Raw genomic sequence first — 19,638 nt, forward strand, 5'->3', positions numbered from 1 at the left:
AGTCTGAAGGCAGCAGGCAAGAAGCTGCTCTTGAGTCGATTGATATGTGACCTCAGACTTTTGTATCTTTTTCCCATCGGAAGGTGGAGGAAGAGAGTATGCCTAGGGTACGTGGTGTGCTTGATTATGCTGGCTGCTTTTTCTAAGCAGTGGGAAGTGTAGACAGAGTCAATGGATGCATTGTTTGACTGTGAGAAGAAACTCGAGATACTGGCACTATTTCTACTGAAGTGATGAAGCCCAAGAGATGAGAAAATAGGCTGTTTTACAGTCTCTCCCTGTTCATTCTACCTTCATTGATTAGGACTTTAGTGTCAAGCAATTTATCAATTGACACATAGATTACAAAAGCAAGGAAGCTATGGTGAGCTTTTATAAAACATAGCAGATTTAGTAGAAATCTTTTCAATTGCTGACAACTCAAGGATTATTTTTCATTCCTCCTCTTTCCCATTGCCACAACCACCACCTGCTGTTTCTATACTTTAAGAAGGGAAGTTAAGGGATGAACGCTACAATTTAGCTCTTCTGGGTTGGAACATAGGTCAAGATTAGGACACGAAGGTTAGTACACCTGACTGATAGCTTGCAGGAAATTCTATTCATTAAAAGAAATGGTTTGGGCTTCAGAATTCCTGATCTGTGATCCTGTTACACAGAAAACTGCACTGGCAGAGTGAAACTGAAAGATCTGCTCCTGTTTTTAACTCGCTTGGAGGCAAAATTCAAATGCTAATTTTAAATAAGGAAATTGCAAGAGCAAAGAAATAATGCTAGATTTCTTTAAGACATTAGTCAGACCAGACTTAGTGCTGTACTATCAGCCATGGCTCAGTCAGCAGAATGCTCACCTCCGAATTACATGGTTCTGGGTTCAAGCCCCACTCCAGGGCTTGAGCACAAAAATCTAGAATGATACACCAATGTAGTACTGAGAGAGGGCTCTGCATCATCAGACGTGCCTTCTTTCAGATGAGATGTTAAACTGAGGCCCCAACCAGCCTGCTCGGGTGGATGTAAAAGATATCATGGCACTATTTCAAAGAAGAGCAGGGGAGTTGTCCCCAGCTTCCTGGCCAATATTTACCCCTCAATAAACATCATAAAAATATGGTATCTGGTTATTATCACTTTGCTGCTTGTGGCTGCCACTTTTAGGCGGGTTTGTCATTTGGGGGCGTTCAGTCATAATCCCACAGATGGTAGCTTCGCATCACTGGCTGCTGAGCCAAGTACGTACACCAAATGTCTGAACTTACAGTTCCTCTCATACTGAGCAGGATTACTATTGCAACAAAACTTTGTCATCATCAGGAGGGTAAAACTAACCTGTCAGGTCTAATCACAGCTCACGTTCCTTATTAATGGGTGGACAATCCAACGCTTGATCAATTTTGCTTCACAATGACAGAAAGAGCCAACATCGGAGGATCAAAAAGCGACGTACAACAATGGCTACATTTCAATATATACTTCACATGGAGAGCACGGTGATTATGAAAAGTACACTATAAATGCAAGTCCTTTGTTTTCTTTTGCTGTATGTAGTTTTGGATGTCCCATTGTAGAAAGGAAAAAGTTCACTGAACACTTAGAGAACACAGGTTTAGCAGTACAGTGGCACAGACACAAACCCATACTTTCAAGACGATATATCGTGTCTCTAATATTCTGGCCAGAACAGGGGTATGTGGGTAACACACCCATCAATCACACCTACAAGCCAAAGCTGTAAGTAACCAAAATTGATTTGACATCAAATTCTGTTTGCAACAGTTTATAAAGACTCCCTCTAAATAAACTTTGCTTTGCTGTCTGCTGAAAAATGCATTGTTTGGCTGTGAGGAGAGACTCAAGATACTGGCACTATTTCTACTGAAGCGATGAAGACCTAGAGATGGGAAAATAGGCTGTAAAACAGTCTTTGCCTGTTCATTCTACCTTCATTGGTGAGGAATTTAGTGGCAAGCAATTTACCAATTGATGCATAGATTACAAAAGCAAGTTACGGCGAACCTTTACAAAACAACTGGTTCAGTGCACAGGATTCTGGACATCACACCTAGGAAGTGCATGAAGGTGCAGAAAAGATTTATAATGGTTCCAGGGATGGAAGACAAGAGTTACAAAAACAGATTTACGAATCTGAGGCTGTTTGTTTTAAAAGAGGTTAAGAAGAAATTTGCTGGAGTCTAGCACAATAGATAGGGAGAAAACGTTAGTAATAATCTTTTCCGTGAGTTTTCTATAGCCTGACATTTGATGGTGTTTGAACACAGCTATACATCCTTGGCTGTGGGCTTCAACCCAGATTTCTACTCCTATAAAATGTGCTAACTGGCTGCCTACCGAGCAGTGCCTTACAGCAAAAATCTCTTGTACGTAATTCCAGCAATTCCGCTCGGCATACTATGCAGGTACTTTAAGCCAAGTTCAGCTGGTGCCACTCAGAGTTTTGCTCGAGTCTGATGGGAATTGTATTGTGCTATGTTGTCATTTATCAATCAACAATGTTGTGGTCATAATCTCCACTTTGTTACTATATGCAAGGGTAAACATGCAGGTACGGTGACATAGTGGTTGTGTAATCGAAAGGCTTGGATGTGATCCAATAAGAAAATTCAAATCTCACACAGAGTTGGGGAATTTATATTCAGTAATTAAAATAAATATGGAATTAAAAGGCTAGTATCAGTATTGATGCAAAGATTCATCTGGTTCACTTAGTGGAGGAAATCTGCCAACCTTACCCAGTCTGGTCTACATGTGGCTCTTAGCCACCCACTAAAATGGCCTAACCAGTTGCATCAAATCACTACAAAAAACAAGGATAATAAAGCCAGATGGACCACACACCATCACTCTAGGCACCAAACAAGACTAAGGCACGACAATACAAATGGCCCTCCAAATTTCTCCTTAATGGGAACTTGTGTCCAAATTGGGAGATGTGGCCCACAAGCTAGTCAATCACAGGTTAATGCAATTATACTCAAAAGAATCATTCCGCCAACATCCCAAACACCAAAATAGTCAACCTGACCCATTTTCTGTCTGTTCTTCGGCAGGACAGAACCAACCAGAGGTGAGGGCACACAGTCAGGAGGATATTGCTCTAGGTGTTTCCAGAATCGACCCTGGACTCGAAGTCTCATGACATCAAGTTAAACATGAGCAAGAAAACTTCCTGAAGGTCTCTACTCTCCCTCCGTTGATGAATCAGGACTACATGTTGAATGCCACTTGTATGAGGCACTAAGGGCAGAAAGGACACACATTGTACTCTGGGTGTGGGCCTTCAATGCTGATCATCCACTGTGGCATCAATATTATAGGGGTGACCACCTGCAAGGTCCCACCTTCACAATGAGGACACTCTCAATTGCACTGTGTGGCACTAACACCATGCTAAATGGAATAGATCTGGAGGAGAGCAGCTCAAAACTAGCAGCCCATGAGGCACTAAGAGCCACAAGCAGCAGCAGAACAGTACATCACTATAATAACCTCAAGGTCCAGCATGTCTGTCATTACAATTACCAGCAAGCCAACCCAGTCTCAATAGGGTAGGTGTATAAGAGTAGCCATGAAAAGCACCAAGCATACATAAAAGTGATTTGCCAACTTGGTGAAACTAAAACACAGGATTGCATGCATTCTAAACGGAAAAAACAGCATGATATAGGCAAAGCAATCTCACGATCAACAGGTCAGATCAAAGTTTGACAGTCCAGCTACATCCAGATGTGAAGAGTGGATGACAATTAAATAATTAGAGGGGAGGGAGGGTCCATAAGTATCCCCATTTCAATGGTGGGGAGCCCAGCACTTCAGTTCAAATGACAAGGTGAAGCATTTGCAACCATCTTGTACATGGGATTTAATGGGATTGAGGGTGTACATGGGATTTAATGGGATTGAGGGTGTACATGGGATTTAATGGGATTGAGGGTGTACATGGGATTTAATGGGATTGAGGGTGTACATGGGATTTAATGGGATTGAGGGTGTACATGGGATTTAATGGGATTGAGGGTGTACATGGGATTTAATGGGATTGAGGGTTATAGATAGGCCTGGTAGGTAGGGATATGATTGGTGCAACTTGTAGACCAAACAGCCTGTTTGTGCTGTAGTGTTGTGTGTTCTATCTTCAGCCAAAAGTGCCAAATGCTGATCCACCTTGGCCTACTCTTAAGATCTGCAGCATCACAGAAGCCAATCTTCACTAAGTTCAGTTCACTCCAGGATATCAAGAAACAGCTGAGCACAATGAATACATCTATGGGTCCTGACAACAACCTAATTGCCACGCTGAAGATTCACGGTCCAGAACTAGACGTGACTCCAGTTGAGCTGTTCCAGTACAGTTACAACGGAGGCATCTGCCCAAGAATGTGGAGAATTGTCTAGGTGTGTCCTGCCCACAAAAAGCAGGTCAAATACAATCAGGCCATTCACTCCTCCTCACCCAACTCCCCAACATAAGTAATTTGTGGGAATGGGCAAGTGTAGTAATTGAAACTGACAAAATACTTGTTCTGCCACATATCCTAACACCATTCTCACACTGGACAATGGGAATCTCTGCAGCCTTGGCAAACATTGTATCAGCACAAATGAGAAATGAATCTACCCACTATTACATAGGCTCTGTTCACACATGTGCGATTCTCAACTATTTTATAATATCAGCACAATGCATTCAACCGGGTACTTGTTCAGGTTAGTTTCCAAGAGATCAGCGGCCACAATGTGGTTCTTGCCCACTCGATGCTCCTAAATGTCTTGCCAGGTTTTAGTAAGTGCAACTGCATTTTACATACACCATGAGAGACATGGCAATCTTGGCACAGTATGCCATGCACAAGGCCAAGAGATTCACATTTCAATAATGGGTTGGCCTCATTTGGCATTTTAATCCACAATATTGAGTGGTTCTATTATTTTCACTGCCTACGAGTTGCAATGGTATGAAACAGATTTGAAAACAGTCTGTGAGCTGCCAACTGAACACACGTCAGCTGGTGTTGGTGTTATCATCTCCTTCTCACCAGTAGCAATTTAAAATGTTTGCTTGCTACAGAATGTGCACAAACGGCATATCGGTCTATTTTTAATCTTCAAAAGGAGCTTACCTCTGGGAGCTGTGGAATCTGGATCAGCCGCTTGAAATATTGTAAGTTGCTGGATCTATAAAGTAATTCTTTCAGTCTGGGGGGGAAAAAAGTAAAATTAAGTATACAAATGCCTTTAAAGGTTAAATTTGAGTTTGAGAAGAGCAACCTCTTCCTTGCAGATACTGAATGGCAACTCTCAGACACTTTGTCCTACTTCCACCAGACCAAGACCCCACCACCAAACACAAGCCATTGTTTTCAGAACAGTCATGCACTTTGTCTCCTCTGGTGATCTTCCCTTCAAGGCATTCCATCTCAGTTTCCCAATCCATACAGCTCTCTTCTACCTTCTTCCCAAAATCCATAAACAGGAATGCTCTGGCAGATCGATCTGTGCGGCCTGTTCCTGGCCCAGTGAAGTGATTACTTTGAGTCACATTCAACTCGAAACATTCACCGTTCCTCTCTTCACAGTTGCTGCTGAACCTGCTGAACATTTCTCGCACTGTTTTTATTTCAGATTTCCAGCTTCTGCAGTATTTTGCTTTGATTTCTTCCTACCTTGACTCCAGCTTTCTCTGACAGACTGAACTTGTTTCCATTTTTGCTGATAGACTATCAACTAATATTCAATAAGCCCATCAACTCCTATAACTACCTCAATTGCACTTCCTTCATCATGTGATGACTCCCAGTTCCTCCAGCTCCATCTCAACTGTTCCAATGGCGCAAACTTCCACACCAGTGTTTTGGAGATGTCTTCCTCTCGCCACCGAGCCCCAGCATGGTTGACAGCACCCTCAATCATGTCCACCATTTTTCTCATCCTTTCCCAGAGCCAATATAGAGTTCCCTTCGTCCTCACCCTCCACCTCATCAGCCTCCATATTCACTGGACTAATATCCACCATCCCCAGCGTGAAGCTACCATCAAACACACCTCCCACCCCACCCCTCCTTTTCAACATTCCAAAGGGAATGTGCCCTCAGTAAGAATCAGCCCCAACACTCTGTCCTCTTTGCCACAACACCTTTCCATGCAAAAGTAGGAAACCTAACAGCTGCTCTTTTGTCTCCTCTCTCCTAAACATCTGAGGCCCCAAACACTCCTCCCAGGTGAAGCACTGATTCTTGTGCACTTCTTCCCATTTGGCCGACCATATTTGCTGCTCATAATGTGATCTCCTCCAAACTGGGGAGAGCCAGTGCAGATTGGGTCTCTGCTTTGCTGCAGCCCTCCATTCAGTCCATAAGTACAAACCTGAGCTCTGTCATTTTAATTTGCCACCTTGTTCTCACACCTACATCTCTGTCCTTGTCCTCAGCTTTAGAAAGAGCATCTCAACTTATAATTAAGCACCCTACAGCCTTCTGGGCTCAACAATGGGTTCAACAATTTTAGACCATAATCTCGAGCCCCCTGTTTCTTTCCCTTTTGACTTTTGTTTTTTATTGCTTGCAGACAAATCTGCTCTGGGTACATCTTTTATTTCTTTATTCCTTTTCTTGCCCCTATACCATTCCCTTTTGCCCAGTAAAACTAACTTTCCTGTTGTTCAATCTCTCCTGCCTTTCACCCTATTTCAGGTGTTCCTTTGTCATTGTCCTACACACTCCCTGCTCAAATCTGATGTTTCCAGTTCTAATGAAAGGTCATTGACCTGAAATACTAACTCTGTTTCTCTCCACTGATGCTGAATGATCTGCTGCATACTTCCAGCATTTTCTGTTTGAGTTTCACCTCTCCAGCATCCACGATATTCTGTTTTTTGATTAGTACTGAATTAGAGTTATCTTACTGAACATACTCTAACCCTTTAAAGCGTGGTCACAATGTTTAATGTTACAACTAAACTACAGGAATGATCACACTGAAGCCAACAACTCATCGTGCTACCTCAGAGCAAGCTGATCTTTGGTCTACAGAGCTGCAAGCACCAATAATCCACCACCAACAATTTGTACTTACGTAGCACTTTTATTCCAGAAAAACAATACTATTAGTGCGTCATAGAAACAACAGAGAAACTCACACTGAACCAAAAGAGTTATTAGGAGGGTGACAAAGAGGAAGTTTAAAGCCTTAAAAAAAGAGGTTGAAGAAGGGAGTTTCAGATCTAGTTAGTTGAAAATAAAGTTAACACTCTGGGCACCCAACACAACAGGAAAAGATTAAGAGACAGAGCACGGGTGAATGAAGAACTTGAGATTGGTTGTAAATCTGGAGATTATAAAAGTTGATACAGCATGTCCACAAATAGAAGTAAACACAAGGCCATAACGTGAAGGCATGGAGACACTAGGATTCAATCTGGACTAGCAAAGAAAGAATGATGGGGGAAACAGGGTTTGCTGTGGAACAGGATATGGACAGTTGAGTTTTGGATGAGCTGAAAGTGTAAATGAGAGGTCAACTAGTCCAACAGTCGAATGGTGGTGTTTGGAGGCACAGATGTGAGTTTCATCAGTTTTAAGTGAGACCTTATGAATTTAACTGAAGGACACAGGAGGGGCAATCAAACTACTAGGATTGAATTAGAGACCTTAAAACGGTCAGAGATATCGAATCATTGGCAAAAGACTGAGAAGTTCAAAAACATTAACAGGCAGTAACAACTACAGGAATAGTAAACAGGGTAGAAACAGCATGAAAGGCAGAGAGAGAGTAGGATTCTTAAAATGCATTGAAGAGATTTCTATTTGCCGTTATGTAGCCAGCCAAACAAGAGAGGGACAGTTCTGGACTTTGTATCAGGGAATTAAGATGGGCAGCTGAAGGGGTCATCAGTTGGAGATTGAAGTGGTTATAATTGAGATTTAGAAAGGACAAAGATAGACCAAGAAGTAAAAGCTCTCAATTGAGGAAAGGTTAATTTCACTAAGCTGAGATGTGATTTCACTCAAGTGGACTGGAATCAGCTTGTCAAAGGATAAATCAATGCCTGATCAGTGGGAGGCATTCAAAGGGAGATAAGGAAAATGATCCATGAATATAGGGGGTGTGCGTGTGCGGTTTTACCATTGACTAGAACCGGAACTGGACCAGCTACATCAGTACTGTGGCAACAACAGCTGGGAATTCTGCAGCGCATAACTCTCCTGTCTTCCCAAAGCCTGTCCACCATCTACAAGGCATATGAGTGTGATGAAATATTCTCCACTTGCCTCCCAGAAAAGAAAAACAATAAACGGGGAAAGAAGAATACTGGTCCAAACTGCTTTTTCCTTCTGGGTAATTGGGTGCCGCTCCAACACTCAACAAGCTTGGCATCATCCAGGAGAAAGTAGCCCACTTGATTGGCACCCCATCCACCACCTTCAACATCCATTTCCTCCACCACCAAGGCACATGGCAACATCTGTGTGTACCATCTGCAAGATGCCATGCAGAAACTCACCAAGGTTCCTTCAACAGCACCTTCAAAACCCGCAACCTATACCACCTAAAAGAACAAGGGCGGCAACTGTGTAAGAACACAACTTGCTTTGTTTTTATGCTGTAGGATGACCAATATAATCATTGTAAACGAACTTTATTAAAAAGAAAATATATACACAATTGCAAGTTTGTAACTGATAGATATGTACTATCCGACCTCTTACTTCCAGATCAGGTGACTCAGTGAAGTATACAGGGCACCATGTTATATCTAATACCACAATCTCTCTGATATCATGACATTACCTTAAACAAAAAACAAAAGTATTTCCGACTCGTTTCTGTTTGAACAAAAGAGACGACGAATATAGCCTTCTCAAGTTCACAAAGTCTTCTTGGACAGTCCGATTTTGTCTTTTACTCATCTGTGGTTTTTCCATAATGCTTCAACTGAATGTGCTGAATGGCGACAGAGATGATTTTGAAGGAGAGGACCTTGTTCAGCTCTGTCACTTTCACTTCTTCGTTAGCTTTCAGGACTCTTCAATCTTTACCTGGTTATCTATTGCTTCACGAGCAGATTCTGGTTCTTGATCTTCAGCTCCACTTTCTGGTTCAGGTCTGGATACGCCTTCATTTGTTTTCCACAGGAATGTCTGGTTTCTTCCTGACAGCTTCATGTTTGGAGGCTGCACCATATAAGACGTTGGTTCTCCTGTGATTCCTGTGACAACAGCAATCCCAACAAATCCCTTCTTGCTGAATCCTTCCCTTTTCTCTCACGTGCAGTTCAGGCAGAGGTTCGGCTCCTCAGTCAAAGCACTGTTTCTGGTGCCGCTGCATGTTGTAGCTCAAAGACTGGAAAAATAGCTGCTGGGGCGAAGTTAGCCCAAGTGATTTTTTTAAGGTCTGCAAGATATGTTCCACCATTCTAGTGGATTGCGAATATTTGAGACTTGACGTAATGTGGCAAAACTCCCAGTCTTGTGCAAATTCGTGAAACTCAGTGCTCGAGGATTGTGGACAGTCGTCCGAGAGGAGCACATAACAAGCAGAGACTGACTTCAAATGAGTTACGAGTGTGATGCCTTTACTCCTCAGCAGCAAAGACTCAATACTTTAGAGTAATAATCTATTGCGAGTGGGTACTCAGGTGCTCACTGTGGTCAATTGTTGCCAATTTTCTGTCTAGGCCTCTCTGGAAGTGTGGTTGAAGGAGTTCTTTTTGTTGTGATTTACTGTACTTTTGGCAATACGTACGCAAGTTCAGTGTTAACCCGATTTGTGCTCCCATTCCAGGCTAATACATTACATCTCTAACTCTTCTCCTGTATGTTTCTATGCCACAGTGGCTTTCATGTGCGTGCTGCAACATTTCTTTCCTTGGTGTTGCATGAATTATCTTTTCTTCTTTTAAAAGTATTTCTTCTGCTGCATGAAGTTCCTGAGAAAAGTTCCAGCACTCTCGTACAGCAGAGGGACCTCTGCTCCAACGTGCGAGCAGTTATTTTGCACGATTTGATTTGAGACCAGCAAAGCGACCATCTTTCTTTGTCGCTTCCCTGATCTTATCTAGATTGTTAGTCACAGGTAAGTTCCTTGTCCCAATGTGAATCTGTATTTCTGTTTCTTTATCATCTTCCATGATGGGTCAGTGTGCATGTGACAGTGTGTCTGGGATATACATTTCTTTGCCTGGTTTGTATTTAATGCTAACCAAAAGAGAAAATGCTGGAAAATCCCAGCAGGTCTGGCAGCATCTGTCAGGAGAGAAAAAAAGCTGATATTGGGTCCAGATGACCCTTTGTCAAAGCTGAATGTAGTTAACGCTGACTTGATATCTCTGCAGACACATTAATTCTCTTGGAATTCTTGGTGGTGCACATTCAGGGGCTTTTCATAACTTCCAAAGGTCTACAATCAGACTCTACCTCCAAAGGTTGCATAAACAAGCTGGTGGAAGCGTTCTAGGCCAAGCACTAGGTGAGCATTTCTTTCTTTATTTGGGGATAGCACTGCTGTGTTATAGTTATTGCCTTTGAAGTATATGTCACTGGTGCTTTGTTTTGTAAGAAGACAGCTCCCAGCCCAGTTTTTGAAGCATCCACTGATATCTCGACTGGCTGACTGACATTGTGATACTTTAACGCTACTGCCTGGGTCAGTGTTTTCTTTAGGCTGGTGAAACCTTCTTGGTGACTTTGTTCCCAGTGCTAATTCACAACATTTCGAACTTTGAGAAGGATTATTAGGTCTGGCGCGTGGAATCAATTTCCCTACGAAAGGTCACCATGCCCAAATCCTCTCCAAGTTTTTCTAACATTCTAGGGTGGCATACTCATGACTGTTTCAATTTTACTCTGGTCTGACTTCAATCCCTCACTTGTTCCCACATGCCCCAAGCACTTCATTTCATCAAGACCTGATTTTCACCTTTCCTTCTTAGCTTTAAGTTCTTCTCTCAAGTTCTTGCCAGCACCCACCTCAGCCTGCAGTTGTGTTCTTCTCCTGTTGCACATTGCCGATATGGTTTCCACACCCTTTAACAGCTGCTTCACTGTTTTATGGAACACCTCCGGAGCTGAATTAATACCAAAAAGATAAAGGTAAAAACCTGTAGTGCCTGTATGCTGTGTTGAAGGTACGGAGATTTGAGTGCTGTTCATTCAGTTTGACCTACCATTGCATCTTAGACTGAATAGCATTCAGTATCAACGAGCTTACACGTGATCTCTTCTATTGTGAGCTAGATAGTGCTGTCTTTATACTGCCTGGTTTAGGTCTCAGGGGTCCAGTCAGACTAGCAGATTCCCAGCTGATTTTTCTACAATTACAACTGGATGAACCACTTAGTTGGCACATCAATTTTCTTAATGAACTGAAGTTTCTCCATTCTATCCAGCTCTGCTTTCAGTCGATCTCTCAGCATTACTGGCATTTTACTGGGTGGGTGCATTTGGGTGTCACAGTTTCGTGGATCTTTAATGGGATGTTCTCCCTTTAGGCAAATAAGCCCTTAGAACGCATCGTGACACTCACTCAGGGTGTCATCAGAGGTCACCGTCATTATTTTCTTCATTAGCTACGGATTTTCATGCGCTTTAGTTCCAAGAATGGGTGTAGTATCATTTCTCACCACTCTCAATGGGAATGCTCGAGACTGTTTTTTGTAGTTCACTTCAAGTGTGCATTGGCCTTGTGCAGCAATGTCTTCACCTGTGTAAATAGACAGTTTCGCTTTAGTTAATGGTTTTCTTTTACTTATCTTACCAAGCAGGCTTTTCCAGCACCTGCCTCAGCCTGTGCTCATGTCCCCCTCGCGTAGCAGGAAAGGTGCAAAATAGGTCTCCATAAAATCAAGTACTTGGGACATGTGCTAACGAGCGATGGACTCACATTTGCTTGTACACCAGTGCCAAAGCTTGAAGCTCACCAGAAATTTTTAAACCAACCTTCCAGCCGTCTTCTTTCAAATTTGCAGTTACTGCATCAATGAAAAGTTCAGATTCATTTGCACTTTGTTCCAATTCCACACCTTAGCAAAGTGATTTAGTTTATCACAGCTTTTTCCATAACCTGGACAATTACATCGATGGCTTCAAAGTCTTCATTTAGTTCACTCCTGACACCATGTTTCATTTTTATGTTGCAGGATGACAAACGTAATTATTGTAAACTAACTTTATTAGGAACAGAATATAAACACAACTGCTTGCAGCTTCGGCCTACAGTTTGTGTGTACGATGAAATTAAAAAAGCTAAAGGATGGCATGAAAAAATACTGACAAAGAAAATCAAGGAAAACCCACAGATTCTGTATTCATCACTTTCTGCACAGGGAAAAGCAAGGAGCAGAAGGAAGAAACAAGAGTATGGGATCTACGGCAGGGGAAAGGTCTGACATTGCAAAGGCAAAGGTTTAGTTAAAGGTTATGAAAAGATGTGGTAAAGGATGGGGAGCCAATGGAAGTCGCCAAGAATGAATATAGGAAGCATAGTTCTTGAAGGGCTAGAACTTATGCAAGTTGGGTCTCCAGGGTTGATAAGGAAATATTAGAAAGCTAAGTCTAGTCATAACAAAAGTATGAATGAATGTTTGAGAAGCACTTGGATAAGGCAGGAACAGAGAGGACTAATAGTAGACGTATCTTGGTAATGTAGACTTTGAGGCTTGGCTAAAGGTTGAGTAACACGCCAAGGTGGCTTAAGCACAACTGGTATCCAGGAAGGTCAAGTGGACATCCAGAAAGAGGGTTGCAATCAGGGGCTGGAGCTCAGTTTCCAGTAATGAGATAGGTGGCTTTGATCTCGTAATCTATGAGCTGCTGACTTATTCTAGATTGTACGTAAGACAGGCTGTTGAACTGCACACTGACAATCCCAAAATCCAGAATGTCGGTGAAGTAAACCCGATTGTCACAGATAAGTAGACAAGAATTGATCACTGACAAATCAACCATAATCTTCAATAAATGCTACTTACAATAGCAGAATCTCTAAATGTTAGCAACAGACTGATTGATACACAATGAAAAATTAATGAGCTAGCAATAACATCAAAATGAAATACACAGAAGGAATTGAACACATGTACTACTTGGGGAGAACAGATGCTACTTATCAAAAGACACATTTAAAAATGGGCAAGTTAGACATCAGTAAATTTTCTGGGGGTTCACGGTCAGAGTGCTTCCAGAGACATAACAGCATGTTACCTCAAAAGTGGGCCAATATATAAAAATGCTCATAGCTCATAAATACTTTGAGACTCATTCTACCATCCTCCAACCTGGCCTGGTGTCCCATCTTGCACAGTAAGAAGTTTCTCAACATCAGGTCGAAGTCGAGCTTTCAGAGCGCTACTCCTTCGTCAGGAGAACTCCCACTTACCTGACGAAGAAGTAGTGCTCCGAAAGCTAGTGGCTTTTGCTACCAAATAAACCGGTTGGACTTTAGCCTGGTGTTGCGACTTCTTACTGTGTTTACCCCAGTCCAACACCGGCATCTCCACATCCCATCTTGCATCCTTTGTTTCTCCAATCTGGTCCTCTGAGAGACTCCTGCTCCCCTCTCTCTCTCTGCCCGGCCACAGGCCAGAGACTTCAGTATTCTCCATCTCCTCCTTTATTAACACCCTCAACCTCAGGGCATCCCATCCCCAACTCCCAAAAGACTGATTAAAACCTATCTTGTTCAACGTCCCTTTGACCATTTCCTTTAAATTCATTCCATGCATTTCCTGTGTTACAACAGTGACTACACTTGCATTAACTAGAAAACATTGTGGGACATCTTGTGGTCATGAAAGATGCTATATAAACACAAAATTCATGACTCTTTCTCAAGTCTGACAGCAAATTGTGAAGTGCCTTAGGAAATTTTCCAACATCAAAAGCACTACACCAATTTAAAGAATAGTTCTTAAAGATATCAAAATATTATATGGCAGAAGGAAACACTTCCCCAAGCAGTGCAATAGAGAAAGCTGACATTCAAAAGCACCAATATTCAGTGAAAAGCACTAAGTGGTTGCTGGGATGCGTACTACACTCAAAGTGGCAAAGAGGGATGAACAGTAATATCGATAACCTTCCTCCTGTTTTCAGAATGTTAATTACTCTGAGGTAAAGTGCTGACAGGAGGAGATAAGCAAAGCGCTTGTTGCTACTTACTTTCTGAACTGCTCATGGAATCGGTCTCTGTGGCCTTGTAAAGTGTCTGCCGGGAGACCTGAAGAGAAATTGTAATTTTAAAACTGATCTTCATTAAAGCAATTTGGAAGGGAAGCATAGAACATAGCAAATTGGATTCATTACATAAAGCACAGAAAAATTTAATTGTTTTGAGAGCGTTTCCCACTAGGGAATGTAGTTTTAGACAGCTGAAAATCAATGCGATGCAGATCACTATGTGTGGTGCTGGATGCAGAAAACATTTCACTTTTTCCTAATTTATCATTTGTTTTTGCCACTACGTGGGGAATTAATTTATTACAGGAGTAAAATTAAGCAACCAAGCTGATGGATAAAAGATATTTGCTTCCTGAATATATGAATGTCAAGGTTGAATCTTGGATTTGTACTCAAGCTTCAACATTCATATAAGAGCAACTGGAAGATTGGCTGCCCCTGCGGACATCCTCAGTAGCTTAGTTTCAGAACAGGAAACAATGCATTAAGTTTTCATCACGAGGAACACCAAGTGTCTAATCAAACTCGGTACAATCGGATCCCTAACACGGAGAATCATTGATCCCACACATCCCCAATGTCCAGAGTCACTGATCCCACAAAGGTGGATGGTCAGATCACTGATCCCACAGATCTCTAATGCCCAGAGTCACTAATCCCACAAAACCTGATGGTCAGATCACTGATCACGGATCCCCAATGCCCAGAGTCACTGATCCCACAGATCCCCAATGGCCAGATCTCTGTTCCCGCACAAACCTAATGTCCAGAATCACTGATTCCACATTTCCCCAGCATCGAGAATCACTGATCCGACAGTGCCCCGATGCCTGGAGTCACTGATCCCACAGATCCCCGATGCCCAGATTCACCGATCCCACAGATCCCTGCTGACCAGAGTCCACTGCCCAGTTGCTGAGACACTCAAAGAGAAGTGATGGATATCAGTCAGGGCCTTACAAACCAACTCTCCTCAGAGAAATGTTTGCCAATCCCAGGCAAAAATGATTCCACAGAAAGACCAGGAAATGGAAATGAGACTGCACTAACAGTTGGCTGTCTCTGAGGCTCACGTGACAGGTACAGCCTGTTTTTAGATTAGGCTGTTTTCCAGTGAACTCGTAAATGCATCCAGTGACTGAAAATCTCAAAGTTATTCTAATGATACTAATTTGGTCACTAGATCCAGGAGAGATTGCTGAAGGCCATATTTTCAAACTGGGCTCCACGTGGGAATTTATTACCAAGTTTTGTTACTTTGCTGTCAAAGTAATAAAAAGTATGTTTTATTTACCTTATGGTAGCTGACGTAACTTTTTGGAAGTAAGGACGTGAAAATGTTAATAGTTACAAAGGTCACCCCATGTAAAGTACATAATATTATACATAACTTCTTCAATAATGCACTCCCCAATGCTCGAGGACTGCAGCCGACTCAGCTATTCAGACTGTACGGCCAACAGTAATAAGGCATAAAGAATTGTCCTGCAAGAAACTTGTGACATTATTGCCTTTTGCAGCAAACTATGTTCATACTTACAGGAATGTAGCTTGAAGAGGAGTTTAACAGTGTAATCATAGAGGTGACTGCAATCAAGAATAACCTGGATTAAAGGAGCCAATCGACACTGCCCAGCTGCTGTTACAGAGACTGATCTGGACATGTCCAGGGAACTGAAGACTGCAAAATAAAGGGGAAAAGAGTATTTCAGCACACGGAACCACAGCAACAATTCTGCACGTATAAAGTACATTCAGCAATCAATTGCTGCAGCTCAACACTCGAGATAGATTTCCCCTTACAATCCACAGTAAATGACCATCTGTAAAATGCACTGGATATATCCCCAAAAGCAATAAATCAGAAAAGAGTGTCTCTGTGTATTCAAAGAATATCATTTGGTTTAATAAAATGATTACAATGGGTCAATCCAGAAATGTATTGCCCAATTAATGGAGGTGCATGGACTGCTTTGTCCTGGGAAACAGTGGAGGCAGACACTACTGAGACTTGAGGAAATATTTAGATAAATATTTGAAGTCAAGGAAGGTGCATGTCTATCGGAAAGTGCAGGAAAGCTACATTCTTTTGAAACGGCATAACAAAGAGCCAGCACAAACATAATGGGCTAATTACCTCAGTCAGTGCTGTAAAGTTCACGCGCCCCATAGCCTTCCAAATTTTTATTTGCTTCTCCTTGATATTTGCTATGTTTAGCTTGTTTTTCTTCTTAATTTCTCGGAAGTTTTTTTCCAATTCCCATTTTAATTTCTGTACTCATCCAAAAGTTCCAGTTTTTGTCACATTATCTTCCTCACTCTATTATAATTATCTCTACTTTCATCACTTCCACTGCACTGCCATATCCCGTTTTAACTGGATAGGAAATCAAGCTTTGTGCAACATACAACCACATTATAACATTTATCTGAAGCTCTTCCTCATTTTTGGATTGGAAAACTTGGATGAGCAGAAGGTGCTGGCGCTGCAAACTGAGTTGAGGTTCGCCAATATCAATAGCCACAATATAAATAGTGAGTGTTCCTCCAAGTTAAATAAACCAACTATATATCTTGAATGGCGAGTTATACCATGCCCACTCCACTACTTGCGACACCACCACCACCACCCACCACGGTACCATCCAGAGATAATACTGATATGGTCAGGCGCATTTTAAATTATTCAATTTCAGGGCAGACTGGGGAATATACCTCATTTATTGATATTTCTCTTTCAAAGATTAAACATTCACATTCAAAGTTCATCATTCTATTAAGAATAGCACAAGTTATTCACAACAATTTTTATAGAAATATACAAATGTGGGTGACAAACCCAGTAATCTCCAGGTTAGCAAACCATGCCTATCCTTCAAATGAAGTCATTGGTTATTTCAAGCTTTTAACCACATCCTTTATTTGCATTACACATTGTGGCATCATATTCACAGACTCTGCCTGGCAAAAACAAGCCAATTGACCTGAACTCAAGCACACTGTTTCAGTGTTTTGAGTACGATAGCGGCATTGAAAATATCCTGCAGAATATACTGTTTTAGTTAATGCAGAAACATTATGTTTCAAACGGTTTAAGTATTTTACGAGTAATTGTCACAAATGTTGCACTGCTTTCCTTTTTTAAAATGTACTACACAATGCTGTTTGATCCAAAAACACATTGGTTCGTTAATTTACATTACTAATGGCCACATCCGTGTAAATAATAGCACATCCTGTAATTTGAATGAGCTAGCTGTGTAGCCACTGTGAATGGTTCCTTATCTCTTATTACAGAGACATTTGTTTGAAAACTTCTGAATTTAGTGCAACTCAAAAAAGAAAATATATTTATATTGATTATGATTGGATTACAACAACTCTACTCAACTCCATATTTGAGAATTTTGCAAGTAACATCAGTAAATTGTAGATTTCACAAGTAACATTCATCAAAAATATTAACTTCTAAGGAATGTCAAAGGGATTTTTTTCAGCTACTCCACTGTTTGCATACAGCCATACCCACCAAAAGCAATATGAGAAGCCAAATCTTACAAAACTGGCCTTGCCAATACCCAAGACTTTGTCTTCCGAACATCACGTTTATTCAGAATAAAAGATAAATGCCCCACAACAAGCATTTCACTATGTGGGCTTGTCCATAATTGTTAGTAAGATAGCAGAGTGTGAACCCAAGTATGCAGTCTGGTGACAATATTGCAAGGTAGCAATTTCAAGGAGGAATTGAGAGAATTAAGTGAACATTGGCTAACTACTACATGACTGAGAGAGGCAATCGTTTCTAAAACCTCTTAGCTTTCAATGCAGATCTCCTGAAATGTTGTTCATGGCAAATCGGAGGGCATGCTGCTTGATGAGGGCATGAGTACTGTAACATTTACCTTAAAATTTATTATTCCAATAATTGCTTGTAATACTGAAATTGAATGTTGCTGAAAAGAGACTGAAGTTTTTCACTGCGCATTCAGGACAAACTCAAAAATACCAAATCTCAAACAATCACAACAACTTATATTACAGAAGACTGCTGACTGGCTGGCAAGTTGACTTAAATTCACCAAGCTGTTGCCATGGGGAAAACAACAGGGAGCAATGACTCCTCAAGCTTTCAGGTAATTCAAAAAAGCCACAAAGCTTAAATATATTCCTTTTGTTTGTAGAGTGCGAGTTACAACATACAAACAAATGTAGTTTCTAACATGCATAATTGAGCTTTGTTGTAGACTTTACCAATTGTTAAACTGGCTGTTAGTGTAGCTATTAGCGCAAAGATTGTTCAGCAAGTACTGCCCAATCACAGAGTCAGTCTTTGGACGTTTTTCTTTGGCTTGGTATGTACAGTCTACTTAAAGCAGCTGGAGGCGCATTTTTTTTTGTTTGATCGGCCAATTGTTGGGACATTTGGCCTATGTATCTGGCATCGCACCTGCACTGAAATTCACACACCAGATTGCTCAAGCTGTATCAAACAGGACATTATTTTGGACTGATGGCAACACTTTATTCGTGGACAAAACCACAAGTGCCAACACTGCTTAACAGCAGCGTGAAACTGCTTGCTTAACCTTTGCTGAAATTTTTGGGTCCAGGATTGCCATTGACCTGGTTAATTGGGCCAAAGGCCGCCACTTTCTGACCTGAAAAGTGCTGATCTATCTCAGATTAGCAACAGCAAAGTATCCCAAAAATCTCTCAAAGATGCTGTTTCACGCTGTTACTCTGCACTACTTTCCACTAATAAGATGTTGCCATCAGTCCAAAGAGACATTCTGCCTACCACATAGTTAAGCAATCTCATGTACAAATTTCAGCACTGTGCAACAAAAGGAAGATAGGTCATATATCCCAACTGGTTGATCAAACACTATGTTCTGTTAGTTGTTTGTAAAAGATAGAGTCGACTTGTGAACAACCAGCCTGTGCTCGCAAACCTCGCAAGACGAAACATCTACTGCTGTGATTCCATGAACGGGCAGCACTTGCTGAACAATCCAGAGTACAACAGCTACACGAGCAACCCATTTAAGATAATCAGTAACATCGCTCATTTTCACTTGCTATAAGTGACACACAGTTGTCCTCCACAACCTGTTCTCTACAAACATAAGGAATGTGTTCAAGCCTTGCACCTTTACTGAATTACTGTAAGCATGGGAGGTCCTATCTTCCCATTGCATTCTCTATGGCCACACCTGAACAGTCGACTTGCCAACCAATCAGCATTCTTTTCCACGTCAGTATAAATGTTCAGAACCGTTTGAAATTTGGGGTTCAAGTTTGTCCAGAGAATGCCAGACAAAAATTTTTGACAACATGCCTCTCTTTTCAGCAAATAGTTATTATTCTGCTCCAAGGGCACTGCTGTGCTTAATGAAGCTTGCCCCTCCAGGGTCTGAAGGTTCAATTGCACATTTTCAAGACAATT

At 41.5% G+C, this 19,638-nt stretch overlaps 1 protein-coding gene across 2 annotated transcripts in view; it reads right to left on the reverse strand.

Annotated features, from left to right (window-relative positions):
• hip1 (huntingtin interacting protein 1) overlaps positions 1-19,638 on the reverse strand; it is a 249,818-nt gene that overhangs the window by 65,624 nt on the left and 164,556 nt on the right. For both annotated transcript variants that reach the window (XM_080210991.1, XM_080210992.1), the window contains exons 8-10: positions 15,730-15,870; positions 14,172-14,229; positions 5,139-5,214 (exon numbers count right to left, since the gene is read on the reverse strand). In XM_080210991.1, coding sequence (XP_080067117.1) covers positions 5,139-5,214; positions 14,172-14,229; positions 15,730-15,870 — 275 coding nt within the window. The remainder of the gene's footprint in view (positions 1-5,138; positions 5,215-14,171; positions 14,230-15,729; positions 15,871-19,638) is intronic.

This window comes from Carcharhinus amblyrhynchos, chromosome 23 (assembly GCF_965287045.1).
Source record: "Carcharhinus amblyrhynchos chromosome 23, sCarAmb.v2.hapA, whole genome shotgun sequence".
In the NCBI taxonomy this organism is placed as follows: domain Eukaryota; kingdom Metazoa; phylum Chordata; class Chondrichthyes; order Carcharhiniformes; family Carcharhinidae; genus Carcharhinus; species Carcharhinus amblyrhynchos.